The sequence below is a fragment of the Pelophylax lessonae genome, assembly GCF_965119305.1.
Source record: "Pelophylax lessonae genome assembly, chromosome: 13".
NCBI classification, from domain to species: domain Eukaryota; kingdom Metazoa; phylum Chordata; class Amphibia; order Anura; family Ranidae; genus Pelophylax; species Pelophylax lessonae.
The window spans coordinates 51,782,179-51,804,275 of NC_138780.1; the positions used below are offsets into that span (position 1 = coordinate 51,782,179).

Below are 22,097 nucleotides of genomic sequence, written 5' to 3' on the forward strand. Positions count from 1 at the left end.
GATTTCAAGGCCACTGAATTTTAAAAAAATGCTGCATGCACCTTTTTTCTGCGGAAAATGAGGGCATAGCAGCCCGTTCAAATCAATGGGCTGCTATGCCTGTGCAAATGTGGGCCGCCAACCCGCATACATGTGAACCGCCAACCCGCATACATGTGAACCGCCAACCCGCATACATGTGAACCGCCAACCCGCATACATGTGAACCGCCAACCCGCATACATGTGAACCGCCAACCCGCATACATGTGAACCGCCAACCCGCATACATGTGAACCGCCAACCCGCATACATGTGAACCGCCAACCCGCATACATGTGAACCGCCAACCCGCATACATGTGAACCGCCAACCCGCATACATGTGAACCGCCAACCCGCATACATGTGAACCACCAACCCGCATACATGTGAACCACCAACCCGCATACATGTGAACCAGGCCTAAAGCAATAGTAAGGTAATTTATAAACAACACCTCCTTCAGGTTTAACCACTTCTTGACCACAAGGATTTGCCCTCTTAATGACCAGGCCATCGGATCGGAGCCGAGCGCCAGGACCAGTTATCACCAGTTAGGCCAGACACTGCTTGATGACCTATTTTAGGATTTTAGGCCTGGTTCACAGAGTCTGTACTGACTGACTATATAATAATGTGCATAAGTGAACCAAAGCCCCTAAATTCAGCAATGAAATTGAAGTGAGGTGGAAATTTAATAATTTAAATTTAATAATAGAATACCGTGATAATACCGTATACCGTGGCAAAACCTTAATCAATTAATCGCAGCATGAAAATCTGATACCGTCACAAGCCTAGTTGTAAACACAGCTGACCGTTCTTCTCTCTGGAAAGATCAGAGAGTGCCTGTCATCCTTCTATATAGGATCCCATGTCTCTATGATCATTTCAAAAGCCCATCCTGTTAGAAACACGCCCCTAGGCTTACATTTAACCCCTTGATCACCCACTGTTAACCCCTTCCCTGGCATTATTACAGTAACAGTGCATATTTTTAGCACTGATTACTGTAGTAAAAAAGTGTCAAATGTCAGGGGTCCGATCTGTCCGCCACTATGTCACAGTCCCGCTAAAAATCGCAGATCGCCGCCATTACTAGTAAAAAAAAAAAAAAACAATACAAATGACATAAATCTTTCCTGTAGTTAGTAGATGCGATAACTTTTGCGCAAAGCAATCAAAATACGCTTATTACAATTTTATTTATTTATTTTTTTTACCAAAAATATGTAGCAGAAAACAAATTTGCCTAAAATGTTAGTTTTGATTTTTCTTTTTGGGAATGTTATATAGCAGGATGTGAAATATATATATATAAATTTTTTCAGAATTTTTGCTCTTTTTTGTTTATAGCGCAAAAAATAAACGCACAGGTGATGAAATAGCACCAAAAGAATCTCTGTTTGTGGGCAAAAAAGAACATCAATTTTATTTGGGTACAGCGTCGCACGACCGCGCAATTGTCCGTTAAAATAACGCAGTGCCAAATCGCAAAAAATGGCCGGGTCATTAAATGGGCAAATCCTTCTGGTCCAGAAGTGGTTAATCATTACTGGGCTTCCTATTTTTTTTTATAAATGGAAAAAAAAAACATTTTGTAAAAACAAAAAAAAAAAAACAAAATGCATTTTTCTTTCTTTCGGTTTTAAAATTTAGCAAATTTTAGTAATTCTTCTAAACAAATTTTGGCCAAAAGTTATACTGCTACATATCCTTGGTAAAAATAACACAAAAGTCTACAGTTATATTCTTTGGCCTTTCTGAAAGCTATCCACTTCAGCCCCCCGGAAGGTTTTCCCCCCCCTAATGACCTGGCCATTTTTTGTGATTCGGCACTGCGTTGCTTTAACTGACAATTACGCAGTCGTGTGACGCTGTACCTAAATACAATTTATGCCCTTTTTTTCCCCCACAAATAGAGCTTTCTTTTGGTGGGATTTCATCACCTGTGCGATTTTTACTTTTTGCGATTAGTAATAAAAAAATTCGACAATTTTGAAAAAATAACAATATTTTTCTACTTTGACAGTTAAAAAATATCCAATATATTCAATTGTTGTCATATATTTAGGCCAAAATGTATTTAGCTACATGTCTTTGACAAAAAAATTCTCAATGAGCGTATTTTTAACCGCTTTATGACCGGAAGGTTTTACCCCATTCCTGACCAGGCCATATTTTGCGATTCGGCACTGCGTTATTTTAACAGACAATTGCGCGGTCGTGCGACGCTGTATCCAAATTAAATTGATGTCCTTTTTTCCCCCACAAACAGAGCTTTCTTTTGGTGGTATTTGATCACCTGTGCGATTTTTACTTTTTGCGCTATAAACAAAAAAGAGCGACAATTTTGAAAAAATAACAATATTTTTCACATTTTTTTATATGAAATTCCCCCCCAAAAAAATGTAAAAATCAAAATTTTTTATCGTGTTAGGCCAATTTGTTTTCTGCTACCTATGTTTGGTAAAAAAAAATCGCAATAAGCGTATTTTGATTGGTTTGCGCAAAAGTTATTGCGTTTACTAACTAAGGGAAAGATTTTCGTCATTTTTGGTGTTTTTTTTTTTTTTTTAACGAGTAATGGCGGCAATCTGCGATTTTATTTATTTTTTTTTTTTTTGCGGGATTGCGACATTGCGGGGGTTACCAGTGACATTACTGCAGTAATCGGTGCTATACCTATGCACTGTTACTGTAAAATGACACTGGCAGGGAAGGGGTTAATTTTATTGGAGAGGGAGGGGTGGTGTGTGTCCCTAGGGGCGTGATTCTAACTGTGATTGGCTGTGGCTTGAGGTGTAGGAACAGCGATCAACAGTTCTACATAGTAGAACCGTATGATCACTGTTTCTACACAGGGGAGAATGACAGGCGGCTTGTTTACATCAGCCGCCTGCCTTTCTCCCTCTGCACCGACGATCGCCGATTGACATCGGGTCCGCCGGTCACACGTGCAGGGGGGGCGGGGTCTGTGACCGCGCGGGAGCGCGCGCTCGCTCCCTAGACCCTTACAGTCTAGCGACGTAGTACTACATCGCTCTGCATGTGAGGGGCTGACCGCCGCAGTACATAGTTGTGCGGCGGTCGGCAAGCGGTTAAAGACACCTATTTGTTGATTTAAAAAAAAAAAAAACACTCCTTTCAACACTTAAACATTGCAAGGGAGAAAAAAAAATTCAGATTGGTTAGTCATATCGCTGAAAAGCTTGGAACGACTTAAATATTAATGCCTTTCCCCAATAATAATGCCTTTTTCTGCCAACAACCGTCATTTTTTTCTGCTTCCTCGTGTACAAGGATCATAATGGCTTTCTCTTGTAAAGATACAAATTTTGTTTTTTGAACAAATTGTTTGATATGGACTTGTTCAGTGATTAAAGTGGGAGTAAACTCTCATGTATGATTTTTACCTATAGGTAAGCGTATAATAAAGCATACCTATAGGTACAGTAAATATCTCCTAATCATGCACTATTCTTTAGGTGCCGCCGGTGACATCACCAGCGCATGTGCACTGAGGGAATGGCATGGCTGTGCTGTTACCAGCGACTCCTGTGCACATGCGCTGGAGTGCCGTCATCACCAGCTCAGCCATTCATATCGCCTAAGCCTGCGAAGATGGAAGCATCTTCAACAGTGACAGTGCGCCGCTGGAGTGCTTTGTTTTCAGGTAAGTCTATCATAATGTGCTAGTATGCGATGACTTAAGGTCCGTACACACGATAAGAAGATCTGCAGGGAAAATTCGTCCGACGACCGATCTGCCGATTTTCGGATTGTTAGTATGGTGCTTTCGGACAGCCAACTCCAACTTTTCGGCTGACAAAATCCTGATGTGCAGACTATAAAATTTTTGTCGTTCGTAATACAACGTCCGATTTTCATCTCATCAGTACAGATTTCGACGGAAAAAAATCTTAAGAGCAAGACTAGGCATGCTCAGAGATGAAAGAACACATACAAAGCAATCCAACACATGACATCACTTCTGAAGTAGAATTCTGTTGTACGGGAAAATTCGTATGAAAATAACCTTCACTTTCCATATCAGACTAGCATGCCACAAAAAACGGACGACAGATCGTTCGATAATCTGATCGTGTGTACGGGGCTTTAAACTGCACGTGGCCCCATTTATTTTAATAAATAGTTTTTCTACCGCTTTCATTAGAGGTGCACCGAAATTTCGTCCGAAAATGTGAGTATCCAATTTCGGCCGATAAGGGGTTAAGGATGCCGAAAATGTATGGCCGCTGATATTGGCCGGCCAGGTCCACTATCACTGCTATCCCCGGATTCAGGGGCAGTGTGCTGACAGTGTAGCACTACATTCTTCAGTGAGACTCCTTCCAGCACAGTGAGAGTCAGTGAGAGAGCAGAGCTGTCAGATCGGAGCTCTTATGTCAGGAATGGGCGGGCTGAAATGTGGAGCTCCTCCTCCCTTCCATCCACAGCCAGTCAGCATGCAGTAAAACACTCCTCCCCCGCCCCTTTCCAGCCCGCCACATTTGACTGAGAGCACCAGGAGATAGCTGCAAGGCAAGAAGAAGGTATGACTAGAATTAAAGCAATGTCTCATGTAATGCTGGTGGGCTGCAGTGTGTTCCAGATATCTGTGTATTCAGGCATGGTGCAGGTTATCGATCAGCCTCCTCTCTCCTCACTGCTTATGTTTTATCTCCCTGAGCTGTACATTGCCTGATACACTGATAAGAAGACGCTGCAGGAACACATGGCTGTTAACCATTTCAGCTTCCATTCAGCTAGTATGAGCTCTGTGTGTGCTGCATGGGTTTTTTTATTTTATTTTTGGAGGATTTACTGTTGGTTCAGGTTAGAAGTTTCACAAACCCATTACCGGTTTACTGAACTCCACTAATTTTCAGCAGTTAACTGTTTGTAAAACAATTTTATTTTGGAAATTGGATGTTCTGCTGTCTTCTGTCACTTTTAGGGCTCTTTCACACGGTCCGCCTCCATAGGCGGATCCGTGTTGCTCAGCGGGGATCGATCCGCGATCCCCGCTGAGCCGGCGGGTGACAGCTCCGTCTCCGCTTGCAGAGCGGAGAGGGAGGTGTCTCAGCCCCCGCTGCCCTCTATGGGGGATCGGATGAGAGCGGACCGCTTGTCCGCTCTCATGAGATCCGATCCGATTACTGAATGGATGGAAAAATAGGGTTTCCATCCGTCCAGATTTCACGCACAGGATCGGATGCGGATGGCAGCAGGTGTCAGCAGAGGTGTCTCCGCTGACACCCGCTGCCCCATAGAGCTGCATGGAGGATCCGAAAACTGACAGGCGGATCTGATTGGATCGCCCGTGTGAAAGAGCCCTTACTGACTTGATCTTGCACCGCTGGTTTAAATAGCGTAGAGCAGCCCTGCGATACTAAACTGATGATACTCTACCAATGATATTTGTATTATGCATCATGAGGGGGTTAATGTATTGCCACTGCTGGTCACGGATGCATGAGTGACCGACCAGTGGCAGTTAATTAACCCCTTTGTGCTGCAGTAGTGCAACCAGTATCAGTGCAACCAGTGTTAATTAACACTGATACTGGTTGCACTAATGCAGCACATAGGGGTTAATTAAGTACCACTGGTCGGTCACTAATGCATCAGTGACCAGCAGTGGCAATACATTAACCCCCTCATGCTGCATAATACAAATATCATTGGTAATTAAATGAACCTCTTGCCAACCCGTCACAGTACATATACTGTGACAGGGTGGCAGCGACAGGTGTACGTCGCTGCCTGTTTGTCGTATGCCCCTCTTCTATCTATTTTAAAATCATTTGGGGGAAAAAGTCATTTTCGGTTTTCGGCCACGGGCATCCTGCATTTTCGGTTTCGGCCCAGAATTTTCATTTCGGTGCATCCCTAGCTTTCATGTATATTACAGATGTCAGCACCTATTGCTCATTTACAAAATTAAGATTTTACGTATTTTAAGGCCCTTTTCACACAGGCGGACCGGACCGTTCAGATCCGTCTGTCCGTATTTTTGGCAGATCTGAATGGATGCCCAATGCATCTCTATGGGGCATTGGATGTCAGCAGAGACCTTTCCGTTGACATCCGATCCGTAAATTCTGGACTGATGGAAACCCTATTTTCCATCCGTCCAGTGGTAGAGTACGAACAGACGGTCCATTCCCATCCGATTCCCCCATAGTGAACAGTGGGACCTGACAGCTCTGTCTCCGCACACAGCACAGAGACACAGCTGTAATCCGCCTGCTCAGCGGGGATCGGCGGATCGATCCCCCACTGAGAAAAAGTAGTCCGCCGACGGACTCCCCTGTGTGAATATGCAGCTCTATTTGCTATCCCATCTAATGTATAAAGGCCTTTCTAAGCTCTTTATTACACCCTCTCTCAAGTCACAGCAATCTAGCAATCCCGCAATAAGTTTACCTACTTTTAACACATCTTGATGGTTTGACTGCCTATTGGTCAAACTATTTATCTTTTGTGCTAAATTATCCAGCTCCATATTAAATACCTTTCCGAAACATACAAACCAGTATATAACGATATATATTTTATTTTGCAGGATGCCTGGTTTAAGTTGTCGATTTTACCAGCACAAGTTCCCAGAAGTAGATGATGTAGTCATGGTTAATGTACGGTCTATTGCTGAGATGGGGGCATATGTCAGCCTCTTGGAATATAACAACATAGAGGGCATGATTCTGCTTAGCGAACTCTCAAGAAGACGTATCCGATCCATAAACAAACTCATCCGCATTGGCAGGAACGAGTGCGTTGTAGTAATAAGAGTTGATAAAGACAAAGGTATGTCTACAGATATTTCTGTCTTGAGTAGGATATGTCATACATAGCTTTTTGTGTTTGTTTTGGGCCATGCTAGTGATGATTTATGCCCCTGGATTGTGTGAGTGTGAATTTATAATGGAAGTGCTTATTGGACCTGGAAGTGATTTTAAATTAAAATTTTTATTTTTATTTTTTTACTTGGTGATCTAAATCAATTACTCAGTAATAAAGCTCTTTTGGCTAAGCACATTTTTTCCATAGTTACTAATGGAGATCGGTCTTTTTAGAATTGTCACAGGGCATTGTGCAAGGGAATGGTAATCTCTAGATTGTATATGGAAAGGGGTTTATACAATACGGAGGAGTAAGTCAAAATGGTGACTCATCCCTCTCATTCCAAATCCCTTCAAGTGACTTTATAAAACTCTGGTCCGACCACATGGGGAGTATTCTGTCCAGTTCTGGTCACCAGTCCTCAGGAGGGATGTGTTGGAGCCGGAGAGAGTCCAGAGAAGGGCAACTAAACTAATTGGGGGATTGGAGGACCTTTAATTATGAAGAGCGTCTGCAATCGCTTGATTTATTCTCCCTGGAGAAGAGACTCCTGAGAGGGGACATGATAGCAAATTACAAATACCTCAATGGTGATCTCAGCATAGAAAAAAAGGTATTCAGTCGGAAAGATTGCATGAGGACTCGAGGACATACAATGCGATTATAGGAGAAGCGTTTTAACCTCAGGCAACGAAGGGGGGTTCTTTACTGTTAGGGCTACAAGATTGTGGAATTCTCTACCACAAGAGGTGGTTTCTGCGGGAAGTATGGTGGCTTTCAAAAGACTCTTAGACGTACATCTCAAGGATCAGAACATTCAGGGCTATGTGAGATGATTACAGCCACACACACCTACACAGGTTGAACTGGATGGACTATTGTCTTTATTCAACCTCAACTACTATGTAACTATGACTATAGTGCCTGAAAAGGAACAGCAGTTTTTTTTTGTTATAAAAACCCCAAATGCCCTGGAAATCCTCAGGTGTGCACCCAATAGTAAATGTTTGTACACTGTGTGTATATGTATGTTTTGTAAAGATAGTCCTATATAAAGCACCAGTTAAATAACATATACATAACGCTGAACTCCTGACAGATTTGAAAGACACAAATTAATGCAGCTCTGTAATCGTTACACTACCGTGTTTCCCCGAAGGTAAGACCAACCCTGAAAGTAAGCCCTAGTTTAGTGTATGAAAAATCCTAGGATGCACTTTATTAGTGTTTTTAAATAATGTCCAATGTGTGTTTTTGTAATATAATAACTGTGAAATACCTTCCTTGCATCGCTGCTCTGCTCTCAGCTGATTCCCTGCTCTGTCTTTCTCCTCTCATACCGGTAGCTGTCAGAGGGGAATCTCAGCCCCTCCCCTCTGCAGTGTACACAGAAGCACCGGTATTCGATTTAGAATTGTGGGAAATACCTTCGATACATCGGCCCTTCTGTGACCCCCCAGCTGTCAGCGGGGGAGAAGAGGGCGGCAGATCAGCTGAGCAATGAAGAAGGTATTTCACACTATTGTTATCTAATCTACCCTGCGCTTCTGTGTAAACTGCAGAGGGGAGGGGCTGAGATCCCCCTCTGACAGCCAAGGAATGAGAGGAGAGGATGAGAGATGGTATGAGAGACAGCAGTGATGTAATGAAGGTATTTTACACTATTGCAGGGCTTGACAAATTTTCCTGAAATCTAGGAGCCAGCTAAAAAAGTTAGGAGCCAGTTTTTTTTTTTTTTTTTAAACTAACAACCAAGCTTTATTTAATAAAACGTATACTAAATTTACACACAAATACGACTAGAACCCCACTCTCCTCTATAGCGCAATTGGATGGAAACAGACTGTCTGTCTCTTTCCATCCGATGCCATCTGATCCGATCCACGGGATGGATAGAAAATAGAACCACCATCCGTCTGCTTTTGGTGGACAGGATCAGATGGCGGCAGATTACCGCTCCATAGAGGAGAATGAAGGGTCCGATCAGGTCTGCCTGAAAAACTGACAGGCGGACCTGATCAGACAGCCCGTGTGAAAGGGGCCTTCGGCTGTGGCATGGCGATGAGGACAAAAAAAAAAAAATTTTTTTTTTTAATAATTGGAAAAAAAAAAGAAATATTTTTTTAATAATTAAAAAAAAAGAAAAAAATATATATATATATATATTTTTTTTTTTTTACATTTAAAAAATAAATTAAATTTAATAATAATAATAATAACCACACTCCCTGTCAAAGGTAACTAACTGGACAGGGAGATGGTAATGCATTGAGAACAAACAGGCAGTGGAAACAGTCATTACTCCCGGCCACCACAAGAGGGCGCCAGTTCCCCATTGGAAGCCTCTCTCATCTCAAGTAGGCCGAAAAGCCGGGGCCTCAATTTTCAGACAGCCCGGAAGTCCGTGCACTCCGTGCGCAGAAGTCCGTGCAAAAATGACAGGACACCTTCTGCAGGGCACCCCAGGCGCCAGGTCACTAATTCTAGTCGCAAATGCGACCTGGCGCCCGGGGATTGTCGAGCCCTGCACTATTGTATTACAAAAACGCACACTGGACATATATAAAACTAATAAAGTGCTTCCTAGGATTTTATATACACTAAACTCGGTTCACACTGGATTCTTGGCACACAGGGAGGACAGAGAGGGACAGGACAGAACATTATATTATAAGACCTACCCCGATAATAAGCCCTACTGTGTCTTTTGGTGCCAAATTTAAGAACCAGGCTTATTTTCGGGGAAACACGGTAATACGTTTTTTTTTTCAATACAAGCCGTGCAAGTACCTGAATTTGAGCTGGAATCAACCTCTTGCAGTCTATGAAACAATCTGTACAGTAGAGCTCATAGGGAAAGAGCAAAGCAGCAGCACAGTGAGCTAACAGGCATACTGCAGTGCAAGGAGCATGCTGCTAGGGAAGAAATAGATGAGATGGTTCTCCTTTCAATGAATTGGTGCAGAGTGGGAATGGTGCTTGAAAGTGAAAGTGAAACTGCAGGAGAGAAAGATCAGGTCCCCTTCTCTGCTAGACAGGGCTGGTCTGTGTGGCTGTACCTTGCCTATTTCAGGACTGGATGGACAGAAATGCAATTTCTTTGGCAGGTAAAACTGTGTTTTATCTGTGCATTTAGCTGTTGGCCTAAGTTGGGTTACAACTTACAAACCTACATTGAACATATACGGTTAGGCTGAGTTCACATATATATGAAATTGGATGCGTTTTTTATCCACATCAATTTCGCATAACATGTGAATGTGACCAGCTTTCAATGGAGCCGGTCAGGGCTTGACAAATTTGCCTGAAATCTAGGAGCCAGCTAAAAAAGTTAGGAGCCAGTTAGTTTAAAAAAAAAAAAACAACCAAGCTTTATTTAATAAAACGGATACTAAATTTACACATAAATACGACTAGAACCCCACTCTCTTCTATAGCGCAATTGGATGGAAACAGACTGTCTCTTTCCATCCGATGCCATCTGATCCGATCCATGGGATGGATAGAAAATAGAACCACCATCCGTCTGTTTTTGGCAGACAGGATCAGATGGCGGCAGATTACCGCTCCATAGAGGAGACTGAAGGGTCCGATCAGGTCTGTCTGAAAAACTGACAGGCGGACCTGATCAGACAGCCCGTGTGAAAGGGGCCTTCGGCTGTGGCACGGCGATGAGGGGAAAAAAAAATATTTTTTTTATTATATATATATATATATATATATATATATATATATATATATATATATATATATAATATATTTATATATTTTTTTTTTTTTTTTTTAATAAAAAAAGAAAAAATTATTATTTATTTATTTTTTTTTTACATTTTAAAAAATAAATTAATAATAACCACACTCCCTGTCCACTTACCTGGTAACTGGACAGAGATGAAGCCTTAAAAAACTTCCCTCTCCTCTCCTCTTTGGAAGGAGATGGGAAGGCATTGAGAACATGCATTACTCCTGGCCACCACAAGAGGGCGCCAGTTCCCCTAGCCTCTCATCTCACAGAAGAAGGCCGAAAAGCCGGGGCCTCAATTTTTGGACGGCGCGCAGTCCGTGCACTCGAGGAGGAGGTGGGGGCGCAAAAGGGACAGGACACCTCCTGCAGGGCACCCCAGGCGCCAGGTCGCTAATTCTAGTCGCAAATGCGACCTGGCGCCCGGGGTTTATCGAGCCCTGGAGCCGGTTCACACATGTCCGGAGTGGCTGCGGTGCGGTTTGGAAAAGGGTCTTATGCATTTTAGTGTCTGGTCCAGGTGCGAATTCAGGGAAAAATTAGACCCTGAATGGCACCTGAACCGGTGAACACAAACGCGCCGTATGTGAACCCAGCTTTAAGGTTTCAGTACACTGTGTGTAACTTTACCTATTCACCCTCGCAAAATATGGTTTTGTTATATTATCTTTGGGGCTATTCATTTGGATGATGACTTTGTCTGGTTCTGAAACAGGAAGTAGTAAGAACCCACCATGTAAAGGAGAACAGGAAGTGAAGGGACAGACTCCAACAAATAACCTCCAGACAGGACTTTGGCTTTTTGTATACTTTTAAGCAAACTGCATACATGTTATGATTTACTGTTGTGACTGGTAAGAGATGATACAACCCATAACCTTCATCATGGAGTTTGTAAAGTATAAACTTGTAAATTGTTAGCAATATTAGATATGAAAGCTGTAATGCTTGTAAAAGGCTAATATTTTTCCTAAGTTTAGTGATACAAACTTGTCTTGTTTTTATAATTAAAAACAAGACTTTTGATTATAATTAATTTATAATTTGCTTAAAATTGCAGGGTATATAGATTTGTCCAAAAGAAGAGTGTCACCAGAAGAGGCGTTAAAATGTGAAGATAAATTCACCAAGTCTAAAACTGTAAGTCTACTAATCTACACCACTAAATGCATGCTCCTGTACATACATAGAAGCTGAAATACATATATGGATGCAGTGGGATTTTGACGTAAGTCAGTCAGGGAGGAGGAGCTTGCAATGTCACGCCTCGACCAGAAGTGTGTGAAACAGCATTTTGTTGAAGGTACACAGAGGCTGCACCCATAAGAGAACATACAGGCAATTCTATTTTTACAGGGAGTGCATTATTAGGCAAATGAGTGTTTTTGAGGATTAATTTTATTATTGAACAACCATGTTCTCAATGAACCCAAAAAACTCATTAATATCAAAGCTGACTATTTTTGAAAGTAGTTTTTAGTTTGTTTTTAGTTTTAGCTATTTTAGGGGGATATCTGTGTGTGCAGGTGACTATTACTGTGCATAATTATTAGGCAACTTAACAAAAATGAAATATACAGTATACCCATTTCAATTATTTATTTATTTTTACCAGTGAAACCAATATAACATCTCAACATTTACAAATCTACATTTCTGACATTCAAAAACAAAACAAGTGACCAATATAGCCACCTTTCTTTGCAAGGACACTCAAAAGCCTGCCATCCATGGATTCTGTCAGTGTTTTGATCTGTTCACCATCAACATTGCGTGCAGCAGCAACCACAGCCTCCCAGACACTGTTCAGAGAGGTGTACTGTTTTCCCTCCTTGTAAATCTCACATTTGATGATGGACCACAGGTTCTCAATGGGGTTCAGATCAGGTGAACAAGGAGGCCATGTCATTAGCTTTTCTTCTTTTATACCCTTTCTTGCCAGCCACGCTGTGGAGTACTTGGACGCGTGTGATGGAGCATTGTCCTGCATGAAAATCATGTTTTTCTTGAAGGATGCAGACTTCTTCCTGTACCACTGCTTGAAGAAGGTGTCTTCCAGAAACTGTCAGTAGGATTGGGAGTTGAGCTTGACTCCATCCTCAACCCGAAAAGGCCCCACAAGCTCATCTTTGATGATACCAGCCCAAACCAGTACTCCACCTCCACCTTGCTGGCGTCTGAGTCGGACTGGAGCTCTCTGCCCTTTACCAATCCAGCCACGGGCCCATCAAGACTCACTCTCATTTCATCAGTCCATAAAACCTTTGAAAAATCAGTCTTGAGATATTTCTTGGACCAGTCTTTCAGCCTTTCTTACCTTGGCCATGTCTCTGAGTATTGCACACCTTGTGCTTTTGGGCACTCCAGTGATGTTGCAGCTCTGAAATATGGCCAAACTGGTGGCATCTTGGCAGCTGCACGCTTGACTTTTCTCAGTTCATGGGCTGTTATTTTGCGCCTTGGTTTTTCCACACGCTTCTTGCGACCCTGTTGACTATTTTGAATGAAATTCTTGATTGTTCGATGATCACGCTTCAGAAGCTTTGCAATTTTAAGAGTGCTGCATCCCTCTGCAAGATATCTCACTATTTTTGACTTTTCTGAGCCTGTCAAGTCCTTCTTTTGACCCATTTTGCCCAAGGAAAGGAAGTTGCCTAATAATTATGCACACCTGATATAGGGTGTTGATGTCATTAGACCACACCCCTTCTCATTACAGAGATGCACATCACCTAATATGCTTAATTGGTAGTAGGCTTTCGAGCCTATACAGCTTGGAGTAAGACAACATGCATAAAGAGGATGATGTGGTCAAAATACTCATTTGCCTAATAATTCTGCACTCCCTGTATACAATGTGAGTGGAATCTTTTATTTCGCTTTAGTTCTTGATGGACACAGCTTCATATCTTCTTTTACCGATGGGTTATGCTGCTCTCCTTTAGGAGTATCGTGCGCTTGCAAGGCGGCCACCTGGTCGTCTGTACATACTTTCACAAAGTGGATGTGTTGGCATCTGCGGATGCTTCTTTTGGCTGCAAGGTTTTGCAGGCTGCTGTTTTAGAGGAACTGGTTCTCTTTGAGGGTGTATTTTTTTTATTTATATATATTTTTTTCAGGTGAGCTCCAGTTTATGGTTGAGCTCCATGCTTTGGGACATCCTAACGGTGAAGAAGATAAGGAGCTGTGTCAGTCAACGAACGAAAGAGAAAATGATTTTTGACTTACCGTAAAATCCATCTTTCTTATGTTCATTGATGGACACAGCACCCACCCCTCTATGGAAAAATCTGTCAGAGCTGCCTGTAGTTCAGCGAGCGTTTGAAGTAAGGATTCGTTGAGCCTCCAGGACGGAGGGTTCCTGGAGGTTGCGCCAATTTGAAAAGCCAAGTGAATTGCTGCATGGCCAGATAATGAGAACACCAATATTAGCAGAAACAATCTTGGGTAGGTCCTTGTGCGGTACTAGGAGATAATCAAGACGTGAATAAGTGTGGTGGACCTGCGAGAAGTACGAATAGTTATTTACGTTCTTGTGGATGTAACAACCTCCAGGGATCAATTAGATGTAGAAGTTGTAAATCTGCCTTCAAACAAGAATAAGAGAGATGTGAGGCACCACGGGAAACATCTAGTTGGGTGTGCACTGTCCAGGGCAAAGTTCAGGTGGCCCCCAAAATCGGGAGCCCCTCCGTGAACTCCCTAGAGTGTAGGAAGGAGGCCTCTTAGGAACTGCATATTGTCAGTGTTGGGGAAGCATACGTTGGCGAAGGTGACCAGCACATCCATGACCCTGCCCTTGAGGAGTAGGAAGCAGCCCAAAGGGTCTTGGCACACGGAGATCAGTGACCACGGTACCAACTTGGCTACTAATATGCAGACTCCCTTGGATTTCGCAATGGGTGAAGAACTATGATACGTCAACGGGAAGTCTCTATTGGTTAGTTTGGGATGCTGTCGCTCTTAAGTGCCTTTTCCTGTAGGGAATCGTTTTTGGGTTTTGCTTTTTTGAAGATCAGAAAGCAAACGCGAGCGCTTCTCTGGGACATTGAGGCCTCTCAAATTGTGGGAGGTGACCTTTAGGAGACCCATGTGAGGGAGGATTCCCACACGTGTGGCTAGAGTGGGGGAAGCCAGAACCAAGCACCTATGAGGAGAAACGCAGGTAGAAAGCAAGAGAGAGAGGGGAGGAGACAAAAAATAAGGTGGGGGGGGAGTGGAGGAGGTAAGGAAGGAAGAGGGGAAGGCGGTGGGAGGAGAGGAAAATGAGGGGATAAAAGGGAGTAGTCTATGGAGAGAACTATTTAAGTCGTAGGCTGAGTACCGGAGGTACCCAAATGAGTGACCGCCCTAATTGGGAGTGTCCAGAGCAAAGAAACAATGCGTGTGGAGATGCACAGATGGATTTGGGGCATCAAGGAAATACAAGATAGTCAGGACAAAGCCTAAAGTCCACTAAACAAATTGAACGGTAAAAATGAACAGCAAACCCGGACCATGTGCAAGGCCTAATATTTAAGGGGAATCGGTGGATGGGTCCCATAGCCTCCTCTGTCATTGCCAACATCCCCGACCACAGGGGGGCAGGTACATGCAAGAAAAATGCTGAAGGCCTTGGGCCAAAGCATTTCCGATAGGAGATGCATGTCATAATAGTTGCACGCCCAATTTTTCAGTTTTTTATTTGTTAAAGTTTGAAATATCCAATAAATTTCATTCCACTTCATGATTGTGTCCCACTTATTGTTGATTCTTCACAAAAAATTACAGTTTTATATCTTTATGTTTGAAGCCTGAAATGTGGTAAAAGGTCGCAAAGTTCAAGGAGGCCGAATACTTTCGCAAGGCACTGTACATACTCTAGGGCCATAAATCTCAAACTATCAGGTTTGTATTGGTGTTTTCTGGCAAAATGGCTAGCAGTGGGTTTCTCGACTATACCAAGGGTCACATCAGCCATGTGATCCTTGATACATTTCCAAAACTGTCTTTCTCTATCGCTCATTGACAGACGTAGTCTTCTTGATTCTCAAGAGCTGGGTTATGTTGTCTCCGCAGGAGTAGGACTAGGCAGAATGACAAAACGTTCTGGCTCCACCCTAGGGGGCAGTCCCTGAGGGTATATCCTCCCTCTCTCTGCTACAGGGAATCAGTTTTTTTCTGTCTAGTCAGGAGTAAGGACCTAAGTTCCTTGCTGGGATCTTTTGGTCCTGGCAAGACTTTTTTTCTTTAAGAAAAAGACATTTTTTAGGTAGTTTTCTCCAGTGTTTTTTTCCTGTGAAATCTTCAAGCAAAAATGCCGGACTGGGCGACACTTGTGGTCACCCCAGCCGGCCTACGAGCGCGTGCAGACCAGGCATTGCGCTTGGTCGGCCGCGACATATTCAAGTAAGTATGCGGGGACGGGCTGGATGTGAGATCCAGTGGTCACCCCGGTTTCTGCCTAAAAGCGCGTGCAGACCAGTGCGCTGAGTCGGCCGCGACGGAGTCCCAGTAAAGGGACTGACTTTGCGAGTTAAAAGCTCGCTTGGACGCCAGGACCAGAGAGTCGAGGCGTCCACAAACCCCCACCTCGGTGGAGAGGGTATTATGAAGAGAGGGTGCCTGTCGGTTCGGTATGGTGAGTAAAACGTTCCCTTTTTTCCTCATTTATGAGGCAGTATATATTATGGGCCCCTCCATATATGGTCAGTATATATCTGACACTTACAAGTCCCCCTTGTAATACAGCATGTGTTTGTGGGAAGTGGACTTGGTTCAAGAGCTAACACTCTACCCAGCAGACTGTAACATTACAGCAAACATAGGAGGTATAATCCTACCTTATGTGCAGTGTATCTCTGTAGATCCATATGTCACCTCTCAGCAGAGTGCAGGTGGATGTGCTGGGAAGACGATATCGGCGGTCCGCCGCCATTTTGCCGTAGACCGAATGCATGTATGTCCTCAGGTCACGCCGGCCGCCATGTTTTTGGAGTCTTATGTCTCTTCTATGGGGGCGGCCATGTTTTGTGAGCCCAGCTTCCTCGTGGAGGGCTGGGAACGCCAGAAGGCGTACACAGGGGGCGGAGCCACGCCTTCTGCCCGGGAAAAAGCAAACAGCTCCTTACAGTCTGTGTAAGACAGACGCTGGCTGCAGTTTGTTGGAAACTGCACTGCATCGGTTGGTGAACCTTGGGGGTCCCTCTCTCTCTCTCTGGGATCGAGAAGCAGGTACTCTGAGGGGCGCTATTGCGCTAGGGGGAGACGCACAAAAAAAAAAAAAAAAAAAAAAAAAAGTTTTTTTGTTTATTGCTGGCAAAAGTGTCCTGTATTAACATGGACCCTGCCACTCGTGTATCTCCTCCGGATCCCCTCGAGGGGTCTGCGGGATCCTCCAGCACCCCATTGACAATTGAATCTTTGTCAGCCATTATGGAAACTTTTGTGTCCCGGGTGGAAGTGGCTTGTCAGGGACAGGGCGCAAGAAAGCGACCCCCGCCTAACCCCTTATTATCTGAAACCTCGGATTCAGACTCTGAGCCTATTTCTGCAGTTGCAGGTACTTCATCTGGTATTGGTGTCTCGGGTCCTGTCTCTTCAGACAGTGAGGAGGATGTTTCGGCATCTGCCATAGCCCGAGAGGAAGCGTTGGTAAACGCACTCATTGTATCTGTTCAAGAGACTTTAAGGTTACAGGGTATTCCATCAGAAATAGCTGAAACTGAGATCCCTTTTGGGACTAAAAAGCGCATCAAGTGGCAAAGGTTTTTCCATTGCCCAAATGTTTTGGCAATCCAATCGATGAAGAATGGCGTCTGCCAAAACGCACTTTTAATATTTCCAAACGCATTGACAGGCGTTATCCGTTTGAGGAAACCCTTATTAAGAAATGGACAGAACCACCTGTGGTGGATTCACCAATTGCTAGATTGAATAAAGCCACGGTTATTCCTTTGGAAGACGCTCCGTCTTTTAAAGATCCAGTGGATCGCAAGATAGAAGCTATGTCTCGCACCATGTTTTCCTTGATTGGATCAGCTTTCAGGCCAATAATTGCTATTGGTCTGGTTTCGCAGGCTGTAACTGAATGGACCAAGTGGTTACGCCGGGACTTAGAAGAAGTCCCTCAGGCGGTATCAGATTTGTTGGAACAAATGATACAGGGGTTACAGTTTGTATGTGATGCGGCGTTAGACGCCACTCCATTAATGGCGCGAGCGTCAGTCTCGGCAGTGGTTCTCAGGCGTACACTGTGGCTAAAAGGTTGGATAGCCGACCAAGGTTCCAAAAAAGCATTGGCTAATATCCCCTTTTCAGGAGAGCGTCTATTTGGAGCCAACTTAGATGAGATCATTAAGGATCTCACCGGTGGAAAAAGCACCTTTTTACCGCAAAATTTTAAAGGTAAAGGAACTCGTCAAAGACGAGGGCCTTCTTTTTCTGCTCACAAGAGGTTTTTTCGTCCAGCGGGTGAAAAAACTAAGTCCTCCAAAGCTCCTGCAGGAGGCGTCAGGGGTCGGTGGTCGGGCAAGCAAAAGCCCGCCCCCTCTTCGCCGGTTCCCGGATCCATGGCTTTCCAGAATCCCGGACAAATGGGTTTGCGAAGTCATAAAGTCAGGGTACAAGATCGAGTTTCGATCTCTCCCACCGGCGCGATTCTTCCCTTCCAATATCCGACTATCTCCGGATCGTCTAGAAGATCTGCGGAGAGCAGTCACAGATCTACTACAACAAGGAGTGGTAGTCCACGTTCCTTGCACAGAACGGTTTCAAGGGTTTTATTCAAACCTGTTTACAATACCCAGGAAAGAGGGCAAAGTGCGTCCAATTCTGGACTTAAGAGCGCTCAATTCTTTCGTCTACATAAGAAGATTCAGAATGGAGTCCATTCGCACGGTAGCAGCCTTCCTGCATCCAGGGGATGTCCTAGCGTCCATAGACATCAAGGACGCCGATCTTCACATTCCCATTTTCGCAGGACATCAGCGTTTTCTACGCTTTTCCGTAGAGGAGAACCACTATCAGTTTGTGGCGTTACCCTTCGGTCTCGCCACGGCTCCGCGGGTCTTCACAAAGGTGTTGGCCCCTATGTTGGCACTTCTGCGCCAAAGAGGTATATCGATTCTAGGTTACCTAGACGATCTTCTGCTTCATGCAGAATCTCCTCAGACCTTGCTACAAAACATAGAAATTACTATGATTTCTTTACAGGAATTCGGGTGGCTGGTGAACCAGCAAAAGTCATTTCTGGTTCCCACCCAGAGGCTCGAATATCTGGGTCTAATTCTAGACACAGTCAGGACGAGAGTTTTCCTTCCGGTAGGGAAACTTCGAAAGATTCAATCAGCAGTCCAGTTGTTACTGTCCAACAGCTGGTCTTCCCTTCGGACGTGCATGAGGGTTCTGGGGTTGATGGTGGCTTCATTCGAAGCAGTCCCATTTGCCCAGTCCCATACCCGAATTCTTCAGCAAGAGATTCTCCTCAGATGGAATCGGAATCCGGAATCCCTGGACAATCAGATACGATTGAGCAAACAGACCAGAGAGTCTCTGGTTTGGTGGCTTCGGTCTCCAATGCTCAGCCAGGGAAAGTCATTTCTGCCAATATATTGGACGATAGTGACCACGGATGCCAGTCTATCCGGATGGGGAGGAATTCTCGGTCAATTATCTGCCCAGGGACTTTGGTCCCCGGAAGAATCCAGATTACCGATAAATGTATTGGAACTGAGAGCGATCAGACTTTGTCTGATTCACTGGACCGAGCAGCTCCAGGGCAGCCCGGTTCGGATCCAGTCGGACAATGCCACGGCCGTGGCTTATGTCAATCACCAGGGGGGCACCAAGAGTGTCCGAGCGGCCAAAGAAGTGGCTTGCATTCTTCGCTGGGCGGAACGATTTGTTCCAGCAATCTCTGCGGTGTTCATTCCGGGGGTGGAGAATTGGCAGGCAGATTATCTCAGCCGTCAGACCCTGGATCAGGGGGAATGGTCCCTCCATCCAGACGTTTTCCACCAGTTGTGCCTACGGTGGGGCACCCCGGATGTGGATCTGTTGGCATCACGATTCAACAGGAAAGTTCAGAGATTCGTGGCTCGCTCCCGCGATCCTCTAGCAGAAACCGCAGACGCACTGATCGCCCCGTGGGGGCAATACCAGCTAATATATGCCTTCCCTCCTCTCGCGTTACTGCCAAGACTTCTTCGCAGGGTAGAGGAGGAAGGAATCCCAGTAATCCTGGTAGCTCCGGACTGGCCTCGTCGAGCTTGGTACGCCGACATGGTCAGACTGGTGGCGGACGTCCCGTGGAGACTTCCTCTCAGAGAGGATCTACTGTCTCAGGGACCGATCTTCCATCCTGCTTTACGATCGCTGGCTTTAACGGCCTGGCTATTGAGACCCAGGTGCTGAAGGACAAAGGTTTGTCAGCTTCAGTTATTCCTACTCTAGTTGAAGCAAGGAAAGCGACTTCCAGAAAGATTTATCATCGCACATGGAAGTCCTACATTGCATGGTGTGAACCTTTGGGGTTCCGTCCTCGGTCTTATTCGATTAGTCGAATATTGGCTTTTCTGCAACAAGGGGTTGAGCAGAAACTGGCCTTGAGTACTATCAAGGGTCAGGTCTCAGCATTAGCCATCTTCTTTCAGAAGCCTTTGGCTACTCATTCCTTGGTGCGGAATTTCATCCAGGGGGTGCGACATCTGGCTCCGCCAGTGCACGCGCCGTTACCCCCCTGGGATCTTAATTTAGTGTTGTCGGTTCTTCAGAAACCTCCCTTTGAAGATATTAGGGAGATTCCTCTACCCACGTTGTCCCAGAAGGTGGCCTTCTTGGTGGCTATTACTTCTGCACGCAGGGTGTCAGAACTGGCCACATTATCTTGTCGTTCACCATATCTGGTGGTTCATAGAGATAAGGTGGTTCTTCGTCCGAATCCATCCTTCCTACCAAAAGTAGTTTCAGAATTTCATCTGAATGAAGAAATTGTATTGCCTTCCCTGTGTCCTAAGCCCAGTCATCCTCGGGAATTTGCTTTGCACTCCTTGGATGTGGTCCGGGCGATCAGGGTATACTTGAAAACGACAGACTCGTTTCGCAAGACGGATTCACTTTTTGTGATCCCAGATGGACCCAAAAAGGGGTTGCCTGCATCTGCCGCGACCATTTCCAGATGGATCAGACAGACGGTAGTGCAGGCTTATTCTATTAAGGGTCGGGAGCCCCCGTTCCCTGTTAAGGCGCACTCCACTCGGGCACTTAGTGCGTCATGGGCCTTTCGCCATCAGGCGTCAGTGGTCCAGGTGTGCAAGGCGGCTACCTGGTCGTCGGTGCATACCTTCTCTAAACATTATAAAGTTGATGTTATGGCATCGTCTGATGCCTCATTTGGCCGCAAGGTTTTGCAGGCCGCAATTTGAGGAGACCAGTGGTCTACCTCGAGGGTTTTTTCCGTTGGAAAATTTTTCTTTAGTCTCATTCTTTGTTTATAATGAGCCTTTAAAAACTTCTAGTTTGGCACCGGTTGGGCCTACTAGATTGGATTTGATTTTGTCAATCCCACCCCTCATTTGTGGCACTGCTTCTGGATGTCCCAGCTCTTGAGAATCAAGAAGACTACGTCTGTCAATGAGCGATAGAGAAAAATGGATTTTTGTAAGAACTTACCGTAAAATCCTTTTCTCTTAAGCTCATTGACAGACGTAGTACCCGCCCCTCTATCATTGAGTTGGGTTGGGTTAATTTCTCTGTACTGCTTTAAACAGAACTGATTCCCTGTAGCAGAGAGAGGGAGGATATACCCTCAGGGACTGCCCCCTAGGGTGGAGCCAGAACGTTTTGTCATTCTGCCTAGTCCTACTCCTGCGGAGACAACATAACCCAGCTCTTGAGAATCAAGAAGACTACGTCTGTCAATGAGCTTAAGAGAAAAGGATTTTACGGTAAGTTCTTACAAAAATCAATTTTTTGGTCTTGCCAATATAAAATGAACCGCAAGTCGTCAAACAATGCCAATGGTGTTGCAGTTCACAAAATGTCTGGGTTTAAATTGTTTGAATTCTGGAGAAATATGTCTTTCCTGTCATTGAAGTGGAGTTCCAGTCTTCTAGCCAAAATTATTCTATTCACACAAGATCACGGTGAGATTGTTGTAATTTACCATAACTGCAATAGATATAGCTGGCCCATGTGCACATTATAATTACTTACTAGATGATGAGTTATCTTTTCTCTGATATGGTTGGAGGATGTGGACAGCTGAAGCCAGCTTGGCCAGCATGGACCTAGCGATCTCGCACCTGTGCTGCTTTGTTGTGGTCAGGAAATCTCGTTACTTCTGGGATCAATGCCATAGATCAGTGGTCCTCAACCCTGGCCTACAGGGCCCACTAACAGGCCAGGTTTGCAAGATAACTGAAATACATCACAGGTGATATCATTTGCTGCTCAGTGATTGCAGTATTCTAGTCTGCATCTCCCCAAGGTAATACTTAAAACCTGGCC

The 22,097-nt window shown here is 44.6% G+C and overlaps 1 protein-coding gene across 1 annotated transcript in view; it reads left to right on the forward strand.

The window, feature by feature from the left end:
• EIF2S1 (eukaryotic translation initiation factor 2 subunit alpha) overlaps positions 1 to 22,097 on the forward strand; it is a 48,663-nt gene that overhangs the window by 4,240 nt on the left and 22,326 nt on the right. The window contains exons 2-3 of the mRNA XM_082242582.1: positions 6,591 to 6,832; positions 11,671 to 11,750. Of these exons, the coding sequence (XP_082098708.1) occupies positions 6,592 to 6,832; positions 11,671 to 11,750 (321 nt within the window). The 5' untranslated portion in view covers position 6,591. The remainder of the gene's footprint in view (positions 1 to 6,590; positions 6,833 to 11,670; positions 11,751 to 22,097) is intronic.